The sequence below is a fragment of the Pseudorasbora parva genome, chromosome 1, assembly GCF_024679245.1.
Source record: "Pseudorasbora parva isolate DD20220531a chromosome 1, ASM2467924v1, whole genome shotgun sequence".
Classification (NCBI taxonomy): Eukaryota; Metazoa; Chordata; class Actinopteri; order Cypriniformes; family Gobionidae; genus Pseudorasbora; species Pseudorasbora parva.
The window spans coordinates 58,228,868-58,247,819 of record NC_090172.1 but is presented as its reverse complement, the minus strand read 5'-3'; the positions used below and the strand labels follow the sequence as shown (position 1 = coordinate 58,247,819).

General features: G+C 40.7%; 1 protein-coding gene across 7 annotated transcripts in view; it reads right to left on the bottom strand.

Annotated features, from left to right (window-relative positions):
• Window positions 1-3,667: 3,667 nt before the first annotated feature.
• serpinh2 (serine (or cysteine) peptidase inhibitor, clade H, member 2) overlaps window positions 3,668-18,952 on the bottom strand; it is a 204,126-nt gene continuing 188,841 nt past the window's right edge. For all 7 annotated transcript variants that reach the window (XM_067446540.1, XM_067446584.1, XM_067446564.1 and 4 more), the window contains one exon: window positions 3,668-4,333. In XM_067446540.1, coding sequence (XP_067302641.1) covers window positions 4,028-4,333 — 306 coding nt within the window. In that variant the 3' untranslated portion in view covers window positions 3,668-4,027. The remainder of the gene's footprint in view (window positions 4,334-18,952) is intronic.

Here is an 18,952-nt window from a genome sequence, read left to right as displayed (position 1 = left end):
CCCAGTCCTACTGCCAGTTTCTGAAGAAGACACCTTCTTCAAGCAGTGGTACAGGAAAAGTCTGCATCCTTCAAGAAAAACATGATTTTCATGCAGGAAAATGCTCCATCACACTCCAAGTACTCCACAGCGTGGCTGGCAAGAAAGGGTATAAAAGAAGAAAATCTAATGATATGGCCTCCTTGTTCACCTGATCTGAACCCCATTGAGAACCTGTGGTCCATCATTAAATGTGCGATTTACAAGGAGGGAAAACAGTACACCTCTCTGAACAGTGTCTGGGAGGCTGTGGTTGCTGCTGCACGCAATGTTGATGGTGAACAGATCAAAACACTGACAGAATCCATGGATGGCAGGCTTTTGAGTGTCCTTGCAAAGAAAGGTGGCTATATTGGTCACTGATTTGTTTTTGTTTGGTTTTTGAATGTCAGAAATGTATATTTGTGAATGTTGAGATGTTATATTGGTTTCACTGGTAAAAATAAATAATTGAAATGGGTATAAATTTGTTTTTTGTTAAGTTGCCTAATAATTATGCACAGTAATAGTCACCTGCACACACAGATATCCCCCTAAAATAGCTAAAACTAAAAACTAAAACTTCCAAAAATATTCAGCTTTGATATTAATGAGTTTTTTGTGTTCATTGAGAACATGGTTGTTGTTCAATAATAAAATGAATCCTCAAAAATACAACTTGCCTAATAATTCTGCACTCCCTGTATATATATATATATATATATATATATATATATATATATATATATATATATATATATATATATATATATATATATATATATATATATAAAATCTTGAAATTAGTTTTTGGTTATATTTCCTAGCTCTAAATAAGTCTAAACTTTAAAACACATACTGTTTGATATAGATGTATATACATGTTGACAGCGATTGGAGTCATTTTGCGTTGCAGTGCAGAGTCTGTGGTGTCTTTTCCAGTATCTCAGCATCAGCATGTGTTCACTCTGCTGTCACCATGGTGGGTTTCCTTACAGTAACAGTGGGCAATGAGTTGTGTCAGTGTGTCGATATGAGTGCACTTGACACCCACCACACTGGCTCCAGAGCTTCCCACTGACGATCTCATCGCAGTGAACGTCTATCACCGTGAGTGCTGCTGTCAGTCAGTGTCTCTGCCGTGAATGGCTTGCAGATATAGAAACACATGTACTGTACAAGTGCACAAACTGACCACAAGCACTTCACACAGGGTATTTTAAACGTAACTAGGCCATCAGGCCCACACAGAAGCTGCACACTGTTTGGAACAGGATTTTGGACCAGTGAGATTTCACTGGGTAAGGCTACCTAGAATGACACTGCAGAAATAACATTAAGACCGCATCCAAAACTGCATATTTCCCTACTTTAGGTAAAAGAGTAGGTAAAAATTACCCAAATGACCTACAACATCCAGAGAGATTCTAAATATGATGGACATAGGGGCGCCAGTTGGGTATGGTAGGGTATGGTGACTGACATACCGTGGCTGCCTCATCAGATCAATGCAAGAAATGTGTTTTTATTGCAGAATTAACAAAGTTATATTACCACATGTAACATATAATTAGAAATTATACAAATATTCTCAAATATTCTTCTTCTCTGAAATGAAGTGCTTATAAATGAGAACCTAAACATGCTCACAAACTCATGAAACTTTCCACATGCGCCACAAGTGGTAAAATGTATGTCTGATATGGGTTTCAGAATTAGGCATGGCAAAATGACTTGATAGCGGCACCTACAAAATTTCAACGAAGTGTCAATCGTGCTATGTTTCACATACAGGTATAACTTTGGGTACACACTTAACAGCCCAATACTTACAATATAACTCCCGGGGAGCAAAATCTGAAAACCCAACAGGATTTGAGATATTTCAACAATTTTGCTGTTTTTGCCATTTCCAGACGTTGTACTTTTACAAACTTCTCCTAGAGATTTTATCAGATAAACATCATATTTTGCAGTCTAATCTAAAGGCCTTGGAGATATTAAATCACGTAGCTCTTGAGTTTTCCCTGAAGAGCATGTCCGTGGCAGTCTGACAACTCTGGCATACAATGTCCTATATGCCCTAAACATCCTGTTTGATAAGTGTCCTGGCCTGAAGACATCTACACAGCAAAGACATTCAGTTACAGTCATAGCGCCACCTGCGGGTAACAGAAAATGTGGCAAATACAACTGAGTAAAGTAATCATCCTATTTTTTATATACTTAAATAAATATTGCCCACATGCTCTGTTTTGCTAAAGCCACCGGGGGGAAGTGGCACGGGTACGAGGGCCCTTTCATTGCTGCTTGCAGCTCTAATTTGTTAATTTGTTTAATTTTCTGAGTTTGTAAAGGTGCCCATTTGCAACAAGCTTTTGCAGCTTTGAGCATTGTAGCCAATCACAGGGATTTCTGTTGAAAATAATGACCAATCAGACGTGTTTAAGTTACCGGTAGTGAGAATCTGCTCAGTATTGCTCAAAATGCTGAATTTGTGTTTATCGCAAGTTCACTAAGTTTTGCACGCGCATATATTAATAAAAATTTTTTTTTTAAATTAAATAAATACATTTTAATAATTATCTCATTATAACAAACAAAGCGTAGACACAATGTAAATAAAAGATTCATTGTGCAGTTTTGAGATTCATTTATCTTGGAGTTTTCGCACTTTTGTGAGTTTCTGACAGCTTCAGTGATTATAACATTTTCATATAAATTTTCATATCTAAATTCATTTTCACAAAAAAAGAGAAACATTTTTGTTTTTCATTAGACTTTTTAACTTTTCCTACACACTTCTGTATAAAAAATTACAATAGATGTTTGCGAATGTTTTAGTTTTACAAATGCTGATAATCCTTGAAGGATGAAAAAAAAAAGTTTTGGAAACCACATAAAAAAATAATATGTAAATTTGATAATATTTAGACTTTTGAGCTTTGAAGTGCTGAAAGTGACTGTCATGTGGGGGGAGTAAGATTAGATGACGTCAAGTCTGCCATACCTTGGCTTTTGATGAATTGACGCCAATCTGGCTGGAGAAAAGCGTAACTGACACATCATACACAGCATCTTTAAATTCAAATTTAATTCCATTCAAATTGACCAAAACCAAAATCAAACATTGTTGAGAGACACACACATAAAATAGGATCGAAGATACTTTGTTTATAGTTGATGTTTCAGTATCAGGTCTGTCTTTTTGTAGTTTTAAAGCTTGAATAAAGCCTTGACTACATATAGAAATTTGTTTTCATACACCAAGCTGCAAACTAGGGATGAACGATTTATTGACCGACACTGATAAGCAGATAATTATTTGAATGCTATAGCTAATAACTGACAAATAAAAGATATTTATTTTAAATTGAAACAAATTTATGCAAAAATTCAAAACAAAAAAAATACAACTCAATTTTAAACGCTACAAGAATTTAGCCATCCCTTAAGGCAATTAGTAATAATTAAAATTATAGACAGATTCATTTAGAGATCTGATTAAAAATATTTATTTAACAGTATTATAACATTAAAAGCATAATTAATTGCTAGATGAAAGCAAGGGTTATCAAAATACACAGAAATGCGCAATACACAAAAAGATCGCATGCACAATCTCTAGCCTGGTGCACAATCCTCTTTGACAGATTTCACTCATAACAGCAGCTGAAAGCTTTCTCAAATAAACCCTAATATTTAATAAACAAAAATAAAAGTTGAAGAACTTGAATGAAAGACTTTCAAATTCTGTAGAAAGCTGAGGGATAATTCTGTGGGCACAGATTCCCGTGCTGGGCAACACATCAGTTTAATTACATCCTATCCTTAGCTCTTTCATATCCGTAAGACAAGTCAAATGTAACATGTCAGCACATAAAACAAGAACAGATGAAAGATTGAATCTGCAGTGGATAAGTGGGTCAGTTGATTGTCAATACCTGTAGGTCAGCCATTTTGGCTCTTCAGCTGACTGTCAGTGCCAGAGGGTTGAAGTATTTTGGCTCTAGAGCTCGTCGTGAATTGCAGGGCCGTCAGTGTGGTCCAGAGCACCTATCATGAGCAATGCACCAGTGCTGTTGTCCTTGACTAGTAAAATGAAGGAATGATCTGCATAGAAGATTTTTGGCTTCTCCACGTCCTCGTCCTCATGCATACCGTCAATGCTGCCAGAGTCAGGGGCCAGTTCAAGGGACGCCCAGTGCAGCATGGCTCCCAGGTGGAGCTTGCCCCGTCCCATGCTTGATGCGTTGGAGAAATCAGCTGATGTCTCGTTCCACGCGTCTACTAGGCCCAAAGTGGCCAGCTGCTTCTGGGTGAGAGTAAGGAGGAAACAAGAGAAAAGGAGGGGGTAAAAAAAAGAAAACAGAAAGAATTTAATGCATTTCTATACTGATTGATGACAGATTCAAAAGGCAGGTGAACACTAGACCACACAATCGTCCTCTGCTCCAAATGACTAAGAAGGTGCGAATCAATTATGCAGCCTACATAAAATAAGAGCACCAATATGAGCCTATAGAGACCTAAAATTCATGGTCCTTTATGACTCCCAATAGTGAAAAAAAAAAACACAGCAGCCCTCTTCAGGCAGGTAAAAAGGACAAATGAAAGCAAAACATAAAGAGTGTCACTGTAAATCAATAATGTTTCAAAAATCTGGTTGTTTCCCCTCTTCATTGCCTCCCCTTTATTTTAAAGGCATGACAGATGCCCTTGTTGGCAGTGCGGGCGGTACAAAGCATGCGACAGGAGCTGAAGACGGTGGCCGGGGGAGAGCTCCTTATGAATAATTTAAAAAAGATCTCTCTGACCTCGGCCCGCTTTTGTTTTCCTTTCAGATATGAATTTGGCAGAAAGATGCTCGCTGACAGGTAGTTTATATTCCCCCTGGATGAGATCCTGGATAAACGACAGTTACCCACATAGGGAGGGAGAGAGAGAGAGACTGCGAGAGAGATGGTGGAACGAGGAAGAGGAGATAATAAGTGAACTGCAGTGGGAAGATTGAGAGACACCCAACTTGTTTGTGAAAGCTGAGACCGAATGGCAAGTGCTTTAACTGAATGATTAAGCACTCTCGCCTAAATGACTATTGTAATTAAAGCAGAGCGCATGCACACTCTATCTTGTTGCAAAAATGATGCGAGCTCACTGGAAATGGCTGAGTTGGTGTGCTAGTTAGGTTTGCACTAAACTCAGAATTAAAGAATTGGCTCCAAATCAGTGAAAGAATTGGGATTCTGACTGAACAGTCCTCATCTGACAGGAAGCTGAATTGGAATTAGAATCGGAATGACAGGAAGGCAGTTCAAATAAAATCAACACATTTGTACATTCTGGGAAGAGAAGTGTTTTTTCACCCTGGTTTGCAAAAGGTAATTTATTAAATATGATGCTATACTTAAGATCTGTTTATAGGCCTTAAAAACATTAAATAATTAAAACAAGGATTTGCCAACTTTGCTTTTCTAGATAAAAATTACATTTCTTAGTGTAGCATTTTAGTCTCGGAAGAAGGAGGTGTGAACCGGTGAATGATCAACAAAGTTTAATCCAAAAATACACAAACAACAAACCGAAAGTAAAGCGGCAGCCCCTCATGGACAACTGCCCCTAAAACATTATCAAAACAAAGTCCATGCCTGGTCTTCTCTCGACTTGTGGCAGTTCATTAGCACTCACTCCACCGGCCTAGCTCTGTTCCCACAGCTCTCGGCTTCTCATACTCCCATTTCCCCTTGCAAGCCGGTGGGTACCCCTCGGTGGACGGCCCACTAACTCCTCTGACAGCTGGTGGATGGCGACGGGTCCTCTGGCTTCGGCAGTCAGCAGCGAGTCCCCATCATGGTGGACGACTGCAGTCTCCAGCCTCAGGCAAATGGCTATGGCGGCGACTCTGCTCCCTCTCAGACAGCAGCCGTCCCTCCAACCCAAATGGATTGGAGCGAGTTTTCGGTCCTCTCTGCAAGTCACTCCAGCCCACCGTCTTGACTGTCCATTATGGCAGACTCTGCTCAGCTCGATGGCACCGCGTATTTCCCACAGTGGTGAGGGGTCTATGACAGCGTGTCTCCAGACTGGGTAAACCCAGCCTGATCTGCCAGCGGTTTGATTTTGCCCGACAACTCACTCTGGAAACCTGTACATTCCTTTTTTCTACTGCTTCTGTTACACTTTAGCGGGAAGCAATCACAGACTGGCTTATCCAACTGTTGCGCTATTGGCGGTTTAACACGAAGACAGATAGAGAAGTGATGGGTCATTGCCTGTTGATCACGCCTCTTGTGGTCTGATTGGTTGAAGGACTATCCAATTGCCTACAGATTTCATTCAAAAAATGCTCATTGATCACGCCTCTTGTGCAGTAGAAATTTATTTTCTCCCCAGCAGACTCCCCAGACCAATGTTCAATCTTAAAGTGAGCTTAATTAAATTGAGCACCAATGTAGCAAAGTTAAGGCTCAGGAAAGGACTCAGGAACTGGTGAATGATCAACGTTTAATCCAAAAAATAAACAATAAGAAACCCCCTCACGGATGACTGCCACCTAAATATATACAAAACACAAAGTAAAGTCCAGGGCTCTTTTCCTCCCGGAGCTCACTAGCACCCGCACCTCCAGCCTCGCTCTGTTCCCACGACTGTTGTCCCCGCCCTGCTTGCCACACTTATATTTTACTTCCTTACATTCAATCTTGAATTGCAATCAAAAAGTGTGTGTGCATATTAGGAGTGTCCTCAACTAAGGATTTACACATTCAAATCAGAATTTTCGAATCTCTCTATGTTCGACCGATAGTCGAATCATCTGTGTGTGTGTAAACCATAGACCGGAAAAAAACAAACTGTATAAACGGGTTGGGAAGGGCAGGACACTAGTCAGCAGGAGGCTAAGACTATTTTTATTTTACTTTACACACGGCACACAGCCACTACTTTTAATAAAGTGATCAAAACTAGGCTACACTACACATTCGTAAATTAACCGTTCTCTCATAACATTTAAAAACCGCGATCGAAACACAGAACATCACAAATATATAAAAGAACATTTTGATAAATAAACCTAAAAAATACCTGCCTAGAGAGGAAAAGAACACTTTGAGTGCGTTTATATGCACGTTCTTAAGCCGATTGTGCCTAAAGGGGGTCGCACACCGGACTGAAGCTCAGCGCCGTGTCTCGGGAAATGTTATCTCACTTTAGGCAGACGTGAACATTACATACGTGTGAGCTCAATTTTGAAACGACTTCTGAAAGAAGAGCTGCACGATGAGTGTATCTTGTAGCACAGGGTGAAATCAGTATGTACATTCACGATTTGAGGGAAATATACATTTAATCGCCGCGGACAGGCGTCCAATGCCGCCGTCGGTGTATATGTGTTCGAATTTTAAAGGCGCGGCGCATCCGGTGCAAAGCTTAGTGCCCTTAAAGGGGCGATCGCTCAGCGCCGCGACACGTCTTTATAACACTAATATTGAGCACCCCCATATTGCCAAAATGGTATGATCCTCGTTTCATAACACCCGCGAAGATTTGTATATATACCAAAACGGTTCACTCGTATTACTTCGAATGGGAGAAAGTGGTGGATAAAGGAGCCTTTAACATATAACAGACTTTTGTCAAGTGACAACCTTCCCCAGTTTCGTTTGAAACAAATACGGATGACTTAAACTTCAATTCATCGACTGGATAGCCGTTTGTCTTCTGTCTGTTAGTCATCACCTCACCTCAGCTCAAGCCACGTGCCGCCTCTATGCTCCTGTTATCCGGGAGTAATGCACAACGACACACTGCCAAAACGACAACGCCCAACTAAGGCTTCAAAAACTTATGGGTGACTGGGTGACATCATGGACACTACGATCATATTTATATATTTTATTTTTTTATTTTTATTTACAGTCTATGGTTTTTGTATTCCACAGTGTTGTTTTTCCATGCAAACATGCACTAGACAGATGTCTTAGACATGCACTCACGTCTTGAGTCTTTAAAAAAAAATGTCTTGAGACGATTTTGAAATATGTGCTTTTTTATTCTATTTGAGCTACATTTATGGGACACTTTTTGTCAAGGTTTTATCACTTAAATGAAATGTTATTTAAATGTGAGTTTGGCACAAGTTTTGAGATTTTGCTATTTCCCCATTCAAGTACTGTAGATAGGAGTTGGTCTTACATGCCTGAAATAGCTGCCCGGAGGCGTTGCATATAAATCCACCGAATGAACTGACTTTCCTCCGAAAGGGTATTTTTGCATCCTGTTCGCTACTTCAATTCAAATTCAGCAATTAAAAGGCATTCTCACTTCAATTCTGCATGGGCACACAGCCCTGGTGCAGGAACAGAGGCTGTTAAAGGGGAAAAAAGGTGGAAAACGAGAGAAAGATGGACGGAGAGGTTGATAATGAGGGAGAGAGGTGGGGGAAGCTGTCACCTCACTAACACTGTTCGACCCTCTGCGGTTCTCTCTCTCTCTCTCTCTCGCTCTCTCTCTCTCTCTCTCTCTCTCTCTCGCTCTCTCTCTCTCTCTCTCTCTCTCTCTCTCTCAACAGTCTCGGCACACACCTGCACTAATGCACTTCTATTGTCCTCATCCATTATTCTCCTTCTCCTACCCTTTTCCTCCATCACTTCATCACTGCCTCGTCCTGTCGGCGGCTCAGCCACCTCTGTGGCATCCTCATCCCTCATCTGACCATCCGCCGCTTGTTTAATTCCTCTCTCTCCTGCTCTCGTGCGCTCCCTGTCTTTTTCCCGCTCTGATCCGAATGTCCACGCTTGTATCTAAGCATGTATTTATGTTCCAGAGAGTGACTGTCTTTCTTCTCTGTCTCCTGAGGCTCTCTCACCCTCTCTCACGGCTGTATGTCCTTGCCATACAGGCTGACACTGCATCGGGTGCATTTACTTCCCTTTAATTAATTCTCTGTGCGTCTCAAAGGGTTTTTCTTAAGCACCTCTCCAGCTTCCCCGTTGTAACTTTTGATGTTTTCCAGCACTATAGATACAGATCCGCTCCTGGCCCGCATAGCCTTGACCTGAAGCAGCTTGTTGCCACAGTGGTGACATGGCACCGCATGTTACTACGACAACGCTGTCTCCGGCAATTACAGTCACATGCAACATTTGCAGACATCTCCCAGCCTGCATTGTGACAGGCTCTATAAATAGCACGCCTCTTTCTTTGTCTCGCTCGGTCTCACTTTTTCTCCTTGGGATGGCGGCACCACTCGGGATGTGCGGATATGCTTAGGACACTTCGTTTTTAAAAACAATCAGCGTTTAAATATTCAGCGTTGGCCGTCGTTGTGCAAGGGTTCACCCGAGAAGCCCCCGGGGTCTGAAAAATGCTCATTTCACATATTCACTTATTCCATATCTCCAAGATGACACACAGCTTAGCTTGGAGTCATTTGAAGCTAGTGAAGCTTGGCCTCACTCCTACAAAATTCAACGCAGCTCAAAGTACGCCCCAGAGGAGGAACAGGTAAACCCTCCCTAGGTGCAGCGAGCCCCCAAATGAATTAATGACACGTTTACGGAGAGGAGACGTGCCCAGCAGGCAGCGGGATTGAGTGATGGCTCTGCAGATGAGTACAGTAGTTTCTGCACTGGAAACAGATGAAAGGAGGCTAATAAATATTATGTAGTAATGTGGCACACAGACTCCCAACTAATGCAGTAAATGTGATGGGCAGATGGAGGAAAAAAAGAGAGAGAGAGAGAGCGAGAGATGGAGCGAGGAGGAGGGCTGTGTAAACATGGTTCAGCTCTAATGCTGCTCACTGGGTCGAAATGGAGCGTCTCTATTTTCTTCTCTTCTCACTCTCCCTTCCTGTCTCTTTCTCAAGCCAAAGTTTTCCAAATCCTTACTCTCCATCTTTTTTTGTTTAGCAAACTGCAGCATTATGCTGTAGCATAATTCAAGCGCCTACATCAATAAACACCACAACAAAAACATACAGCTCATGAATAACGCACAAGCAGCAGCAGCACTACAGTCAGCTTTTCTACACAACAGGATGGTGAATGGAAACTTAAAGGGTGGAGATGGCCTCACCAGTGGCACGCAGAGCCTTCAGCAACTGCAAGCAACTGTTTTATTCAGCCTCGCAGCATCACGACAGCCCATCCGGCTTTCAAAATATGTATGTCTTGGGCATTATTCAGTTCTTTATCACACTCTTTTGTCTAATTTACATTCTATCTATCTCTCCTCTTCCCTTTCTTCCCCTACACGCTCAATATTCTTCATTTTGTTTATCCTTTATATCACATTCTGCCACAAAGAACTTCACGCCGTTTATCAGCTTCCTGGGGAAATCACAAGCATTTAGTGAGAAATACTAACCTGCTGGTTTAAAATGGCAGTGTTAACACATATGAAATGCATATATTAAATTACAAATGGTTAGGAAAACAAGAACAGATTGTTTAAAAAAAAGTACAATTTGGAACGTTTTCGCATAAAATACTAAACACATTTAACAAATCAATATTTTCTGCACTACTACTCAGGGGAACCAATGAGCCTTAACTAAAATCAACAGTGCCATGCAAGCCAATTTCCAAATGAATGACTCCTAAGAGCAGGTTGTATAATGAATCAAAAACACTTATGAATCAGTCAAATCAGCCCCTTGGGGGGAGCCTTCCACTTTAAATAAAAGAAGCATAATGCCTGGGTGACACACAGAGACGAGTGGCCATCAGGAGAGGGGTTGGGTATTGTTCAGCTTTGTTAGGATACTGGTGCCAAAACAATACATTTAAAATGGTGCCTGTGCCTTTTATTTTTTTAAAGACAATTTGCCACACTTCCTGCTACCAGCTGGTGGCGCTATGACTATAACAACATTCTGGCATGTATATATCATCAGGCCAGGACTCTTCTCAAACCTGTAAAGTTTGAGGCAGATTGGACCCTGTTGAGGGGGTGCAACAAACCCCAGCAAAGATTGTTATTGCTCCGGCGTTAACTTCTGGATATTCGGCACCGGTGCCACAACTGAATGAATGGTTTCGTTCGCATCTTTCTCTGCCACTATTACTGAACTACAACTCAAACTAGCTCACAAAATCTACGTCATCGTTCTCAGCCACTCCCCTCTGTTCGCTGATTGGACCGGTAAAAATGTGTTAACCTAAGAAAACCTAAGAATACACCACAGTGCCAGATGTAGTACTGAAGGAAAATAAAAATTGAGCGGAAGTACGTAGGAGGGGAGCCTGACAAGCCAGACCCACATCAAGATGTTTGGTCTGGAAACTCACCATTGACAGCTCAATCCGAGGGGCGGGATAAACGGTTGTCTTTCAAACTCCCTCTGCACGCGATAGGATAGCGCTACACCAACCAGAGCAACGAAGGTGAAGCAGAGCTCGTTGACAGATTCAAACTTTCGACGTATCTGGTCGGCTAAACTCCGAACACATCTTCCCTTTTTAAGAATGACTTCAGTGCCGTTCTTTGTTCTTTTCTCAGAGAAAAGCTTAACTCCAAGTCTTCCAGAGTCGCTCAAAGCTGATTCGAAAGACCGCCGTTCGCCAGTTTCTGTGTTTACTAGAAGCACGCAAACGCAACTCGGCCATCATTATGTTAAGCCCCGCCCACCGACTCTATAAACGATGTGATTGGCCTGACCAGAGTTTGTTTTTTACAGCTCAGAAGGGTATTGAGAGTTGCTAGACGACACTTGCGGGCAGATTAGATTTGCTGCCGCTAGGGTGCGTCTAGATTTCTTGGCTATGTAGGAGGGCAGAGCCAGGCTAAACACAAACAGCTGTGATAAGAGGAAACACATTGTATTTTTTTGTGGTATTCTGCAAACAGTGACTTAAACAGTGACTCCTCGTTCCAAACCTTTAAGGCTTTCATTCATCTTCAAAACACAAATGAAGATCCTTGAATGAAACCTGAGAGATGCTTACTTTGATGTGCTCCATGTATGTGCCTTCTGTGTGAATAAAAGTCAAAATCAAATCTGTTCATCATCTGAACACGCAATCATGTATCATCAGAAGACTTGGATTAAACACTAGATTATATGGATATCTTTATGAACTATTTGAAGCGTCAAAGTTTTGATGTAATGGACTTTCAATTGAGGTTTCATTAAAAATATAATTTGCGTTTCAAAGATGAACAGTTTTAATGGGTTTGGAATGACATGACATGATGAGTAATTGTGGGGTGAATTATAAATGAATGGTTCAATGTCATCAGGGGTCATTTTATAAATATAATGAATTATTTTAAATTAATTCATAGCGTAAATATATGGTAACACTTTAGTTTCTCACGAATAACTAGTTGCTTATAAGAATTTATATTACAAGGATACTGGGTGTTTATTAGGACTTATAAAGCCATATTATTGCTTTACTCTGCATGATCATATTCTACATCCCTTAATCCAGGGGTGTCCAGTCCTGCTCCTGGGCCACTGTCCTGCGAGTTTAACCCCAATTAAACAAGCTAAACCAGCTAATCAAGGTGTTACTAGCACACTAGACACTTCCAGGTGTTGAGTGAAGTTGCAGGTAAACAGAGTTTGGACACCCCTGACATAACCCTACCAATTCCTAGACTTAACCTTACTAACTATTAATAAGCAGTAATTAGGAATTTATTGAGGCAAAGGTCGTAGTTAATAGTTAGTTAATACTAGTGAAAACTGGACCCTAATCTAAAGTGTGACTGAATATTTTTATTTAATATAGGACAATAGTTAGGGCAAAGTCCCTTTAAGACAAGTCCTTTCACTCGGCGGCCATCTTTAAAACGTCTCTCGAGTATGCAAATGCAGCTCCTGTCTCTTTCAATGGGGAAACATCAAATTCTTGATTAAATTTCAAGCTAATGCGCATTCATAGAAACCAGAGCTTCTAACGGCAGCTGCAGCGAAACGGTGACTGGTGACTTTACTAATCAACGATTGGCTCTTTCATGTAGAAGGCGGGGCTTATTCACCATACTGGGCATTGCACTTTCTTCCAATCATAAGTAATTGGAGAGCACCGTCTTTCTATATATAAAGTCTTTGGTTAGGGCCGATTATTAGATTGCATTTACACCACTTTTGTGCCTTATTACAAAGTTTTTTATGATATGTTCACACCGAACGCGAATAGAGCGTCTGGAGCGAATGATTTCCATGTTAAGTCAAAGTAAAGGCGCGCTGACACGAATTTGAAACGAATTTGAAGCAAATTGAGCGTCTTGTGCGAGTGCTTTTTGTGCATTCACGGGTTGAAAGCGAATTCGCATCTATGCCCCAGTTGAACTTTAGCGTCAATCCACGCCGCGTTAACCAATGAGGAGTCTGCTTGCTGCTGTCATGTGGTAAAGTGACGTGATGAGAAACCCTGCATAGTTAAAAAATACAGTTTTTATTTTTCAGTAAATTTAGTTTTAATGCTTTTCAGTTGATAATGTAGTTGTTTAAAGCTAAAATATGTGGTTTATTTATAAAGAAAGTGCCTATTTAAAAAAAAAATAATCTTGTGTTTTTGGAGTTGTGAGATCCAGGCGATCTTCGGGCGCTCAGCGCTCGTTAACCCCGGCGAGAGCAGCCTTTCCTCGGCCAGTCCTTCTGGTGTTTGCCACTGGCTCAGATGTCTCTGTAGTGGTTAAACATGAGATATAATTCGTCTTGTGTACATCTAATGGGCGATCTGGGGTCTAATGAATCTATTGTTGACTACCAAATCATTTTGACTGAGGTTAATAACTTTACATTTTTTAAGGATATAAAAATATACATTTAGTGAACATCCAGGTAATATTAGTGCGTTGGCTGAACCACATTTATGTGGCTGTTAATGCTTTTTTTTAATGAAAATGAAAAGAGGCAGAGTTGTGTTTTATGACCTATTTCTCATGGCGCACCTAGCGTCTATTTCGCTTCAAATGCTTGATTTCTACGCACGTCCAATTCGCTGCGGATGCGCGAATGCATTCAAAATCATGAGTCAAACTAGACACGGTATACCCGATTTTGACGCCACATTCGTGTTCGGTGTGAACATAGCATTAAAATAATAAAAAAATATTTTGGTTTGTGACATCTGGAATAATCTCATTATTTGGCAACAGACTTATTAGGATCATATAAAACAACTGCATACTAAAAGCAGCACTAAAATAAACATCAATGGAATTAATAGAATACATTTTCATTGCTGGCAAGAATTATTTATGATAAATAATAGAAATTCTATTGGCAAGTGTGACTAAAGGTTTTTACAACAAGGCCACACAACTTCAATATATTATATTGCTTTAAAAATAATAAACAGGATATGTCAACAAATAAAACACTTGTCTAAACACAACAGGCTTTTCTCAAGTTTTGGCATACACACCACATCCACTTCATGACCTCATCAATGAGTGTGTGTATGTTAGCTTGACTCCCACTGTCTCTCTGGCACACACACAGAACTGTGCAATCCAATTACAGCCACACTGGCATCCACCGGCCTTGGCACAGTACGTGTGTGTGTGAGGGTTTTCTGTGCATCCCTGCGTCAGACTCTTAAGGTCAGTGTGTCTGGCTGTGTGTGTTTGCCAGGCATCAGGCAGACGGTGACCCCTCGACCCCTCATGCTCGTTATGGAGTCCAGACTCAATCTCTTGTTAGCCACTATTGCCTGGCACTAACTGTTCCTGAGCTCTGGCCTCGCTGCCTCACCACCAGAGCGGATATTTTTATCCGGCCCATCCACTCTCCTGCCCTTTCCCCCCGTCTCTTTCTCGCTCTCCAGCACTCAACCCCATTCCACCTCCCTCGCAACCACTCACCTCTCCAGCTGCACGTCAGAGCAATTTGGGTCATCCTGCCCCAAGCCGGGACCCCGTAGCCACGCAGCACGGCTACATTAGTGCATACGCAAGTGCACGGATTGGAAATCAGGATAATGGCAGCTCCTCCTGAGACGGAAGGCCTAGAGCGACTGGAGAGTGACGGAGCGTCTGGCGGCCATGTTGGAGGCTCAGAGACTAGATGATAGATAAAAAGTGGAAACGCTATTAACGCCTCGAGATGGAGGCTGTGTTTGCTCACTTCGACCCGATCGGAGAGGGAGAGCGAAGCAACACTCAAGCGCGCCTCTTCTGTCACTGCCCATATAAAAGTAGAGGAATCAAGTGTCTCTGACCTACGGTGATATTTCTTCAGATACTACAAGAGAGAGAGTGTGCGTGTGTGTGGCAGAATAAAGAAAAAGCCAGACAAGAGCATGAAAGAGCAGGGAAAGACAGAGAGCAGAAGGATGTGGAGAGTGAGGGAGCAGCAGGAGAGCTTGTCAGAGAAGTAATACAGCTCTATTCATGTCATGCAGCCGATGCAGGACTTTTCGGCCTCTTTCCGCACGCTAGGGCATCACTTATGTGAACGCAGCAAGTCCAAAAAAGAGAGTCATGTCTGGCCTGTCGGTGGGTTTCTTTTAAAGCGAGCTTCTAGGTCTCTCTTGGGCATTCTTACCGCTCATGTTAATGTCAAAATCTTGTTCTTCCAAGCAGCGCTGCGTGCGCGGACATGGCATGCGGCCGCTTATATTTCTCACCCGCCATTACAAGACTTTAACAAAACGCTGTCCCTCACTATGCAGACTGTTCACTTCTCTATGCACCCTGTGAACAGTTGTGCCCCGTTTGACCTGTCTAGTTCAACAACTGTCACTTTTGCTGTACGTTTTTTTACTCTTTTAACCTCTACTTTTCTAAATTCCTACCCTTTTCTGCCACTGGACTCCTCTTGACACATTTGTCTTGACATATGCTGTCTACCATGAGGATGAAGCTAACCTTGTGGTTTAGAGAGTTGTCATGTGCCTGCAGCATTACCCTGGGACAGTGACCCTACAGCAGGGGTTTTCAAGTGGGCTCTAGGGACTCTTGGGGGCCACAAGCAAGTGCAAGAGGGTCAGCAAAGAATTTGAGATTTTATAAAATGTAATTTAAGGGCTGAAATATGCTCAACTTAAAGGGTTAGTTCACCCAAAAATGAAAATTCTGTCATTAATTCCTCACCCTCATGTCGTTCCAAACCTGTAAGATCTTCAGAACACAAATGAAGATATTTTTGATGCTCTCTGACCCCTCCATAGACAGTCATTTAATTGACAATTTCAAGGCCCAGAAAGGTAGTAAAGACATTGTTAAAATCATCCATGTGTCATCCATGTGTTTCAACTAGACATGTGCCGATTTTCGATAATGCGATTTATCACGATAATGAATATGCACAATATTGTTATCGTGGGCACTTTAAAATATCGTAAATAATAATTTATTAACAATTTATAATTTTTTTTATAATGCACTCAAGAATACTTTGCCCATCAACCATATAAATGCTCAACACCGCTGTTTTCTGCGTCAAAGGGACACTCGCTCAGATATAAACAAGCCCAACGTGCGTTTGCACATGACTGAACCGGTGAAGGAGACGCACTGCTGAAGTTCCGCTCAGTGACAGCAGAGGGCGCTGATGAACTGCAGAATGCAGCCGGTTACCCCGGAAACCAGCAAACAAACAAAAAACGCGTGTAGTTTTTAAAACATCCATTCGTTTTTGTAATCTCAATGTTGTTCATCACAGCACCAAATACTTAATACTTAAAGACTTAATAGGCTATTTATTTTCAAATTTAAACATTTTTATGTTTTAATCTGGACTACAACATACCCTAATAATTAGAACTGTTTTAATTATGTTATTGTTCAGTATAACTTTGAGATACGACTTCATTAGTTAACATTTGTTAATTCATTATTACCAAACTGACAATGAAAAATACTTATAAAGAATTAATCATTCTATGTTAATTTCTTAGTTACTTTTTAATAACATTAAAATCAAAATCAAAATAACTTTTTTAATGGACCTAAGATAAAACTAACAATGGTCAGTATTTCTTAACTAACATTAACAAAAACATTATACTTTCTGTACCAAATGTAGCTATTGCTCAATCTTAGTTAATGCATAAACTAATGACACCTTATTGTAATTTGTAAGCCTACCTGTTGTTCTTAGCCTAATTCTTTTGCACTTTAATCGGTTTGAAAATTGTACTTTAACAGTTCTGAAAAAAATCAAGAGACCATAACATTGATTTCTCAATGAGGGGTCTCTTAATTTTTTTTTCCAGAGCTGTAACGTTATATATTTTTGGTGCATTATTGTATTTAAACATTCAGTAATTTTTGTTCTTACAAAAATAGTTCTTAAAGCTGTTATGCTATGGCAACACTTTTTTTTGCAACTTATTTCAATATCGTGATAATATCGTATATCGTGATAAAACTTCATCAATTAATCGCAACATGAAAAATTGATATCGGCACATGCCTAGTTTCAACCTTAATTTTACAAAGTGACGAAAATACTATTTGTGCACAAAACAAACAAAAATATTGACTTTATTCAACAATTTCGTACTAGCTTGAGTTAGTCTTCTTCTAGAGGGCAAATCGGGCCACATTTTTCTGTCCAAGCCTGGCCAGTGTCCAACAGCAGTAATCGAAACTTACCTGAGTCTAAAACGCTTTAAGATATTTATGTCCGAGCCCAACCTGAGCCCGACACAGTTAAAATAAATTTTTCCTCATACTATAGACACATGTACGCTTGTTTGTGTGGAAAGCCCGCTTTTATTAAGCAACTGTCGGAAGGCATTCTGAAATGTTTACAGATGAGCGCATAAGCGCGCACATGGGTAAAACACACGTTAACACATGGCCCAATCAAATAGCCAATTGAAATTAATTGAACAAAGGTCTGCCAAAAATGGCCCAAGCTAACAGAACAAAACTTTAAAAGTCCCATGGCATGACATTTTCCTTTTATGAGGTTTTTCAACATTAATATGAGTTCCCCTAGCCTGAATATTGTCTCCAAGTGGCTAGAAATTTTGATCGGTGTAAACCGAGTTCTGGCTGTCTTTCTCTGTCTTTGAGAAAATGAGAGCCGATCCTGAATTCTCCTGTTATGACATCATCAGGAAAGGTTTCCTCCCCTTCCTCTGGCCAGAGAATTATTAGAGAATGGATTCAGATTATCAGTCGCAATATCACCAGCACAGGCTTTAGCAACGCCACAAACAGTGTTCATTAATGCCTGATCTGGGATCAGTGATTTACTAATGTGTAGATAATCAACCAGGTTCACACAGATTTCTTTCTAAATCGTTTAATACTGTCAGTCCAGCCGCTGGCCGTCTTGATGCATCAGTGAATCAAGCCAGTGACTAAAACGATCAACTTCACGTTGTTTCTGTTAGTAGCATGAAACGAATCGGTTATTAAAGTGATTAAACTACAGAGAGCAATCAAAGAACACTCTTTATAATGCTCGGATATGTCAATCACGTATATCTGCAATGCACACTTGTACAAACTACCGTTATAATGAATGACTGTTAAAGGGATACTTTACCGCCTTTTCATATTAAACTATGTTATTCCCTTAACTAAGATGAGTTGATACATCTGATAACATTTAGCTTAGCCCACTAAGCCCAGTTCATTCACTATGGTACCAAACAGAGATCAAGTTAGAAGCGACCAAACACCTCCACGTGTTCCCTATTTAAATACAGTTACACAAGTTTTTTGGAGTAAAATATCCAAAAACCACTAGGCCAGTGTTATATATTTTGTTCCGTTGAGTACTTACAATATCCCAAATGTTTCCAACTATTTGTAAATTGCGAGAAAATTGCTATTTTAACCAAGGACCGGGACGTGTCAGCATAGCGTTTGAGCGAGTCGCCTTAATCGCGTCATATCTCCGTTACCCTCGGCTTTATTCTGCAGAAGCGCTTTTCTCTTAGCAGTGTGAACATGTCACAGCAGCGCCGAGCGAACGCACAGAGTAACGTCATAACATCATTTTAAACACACTTAA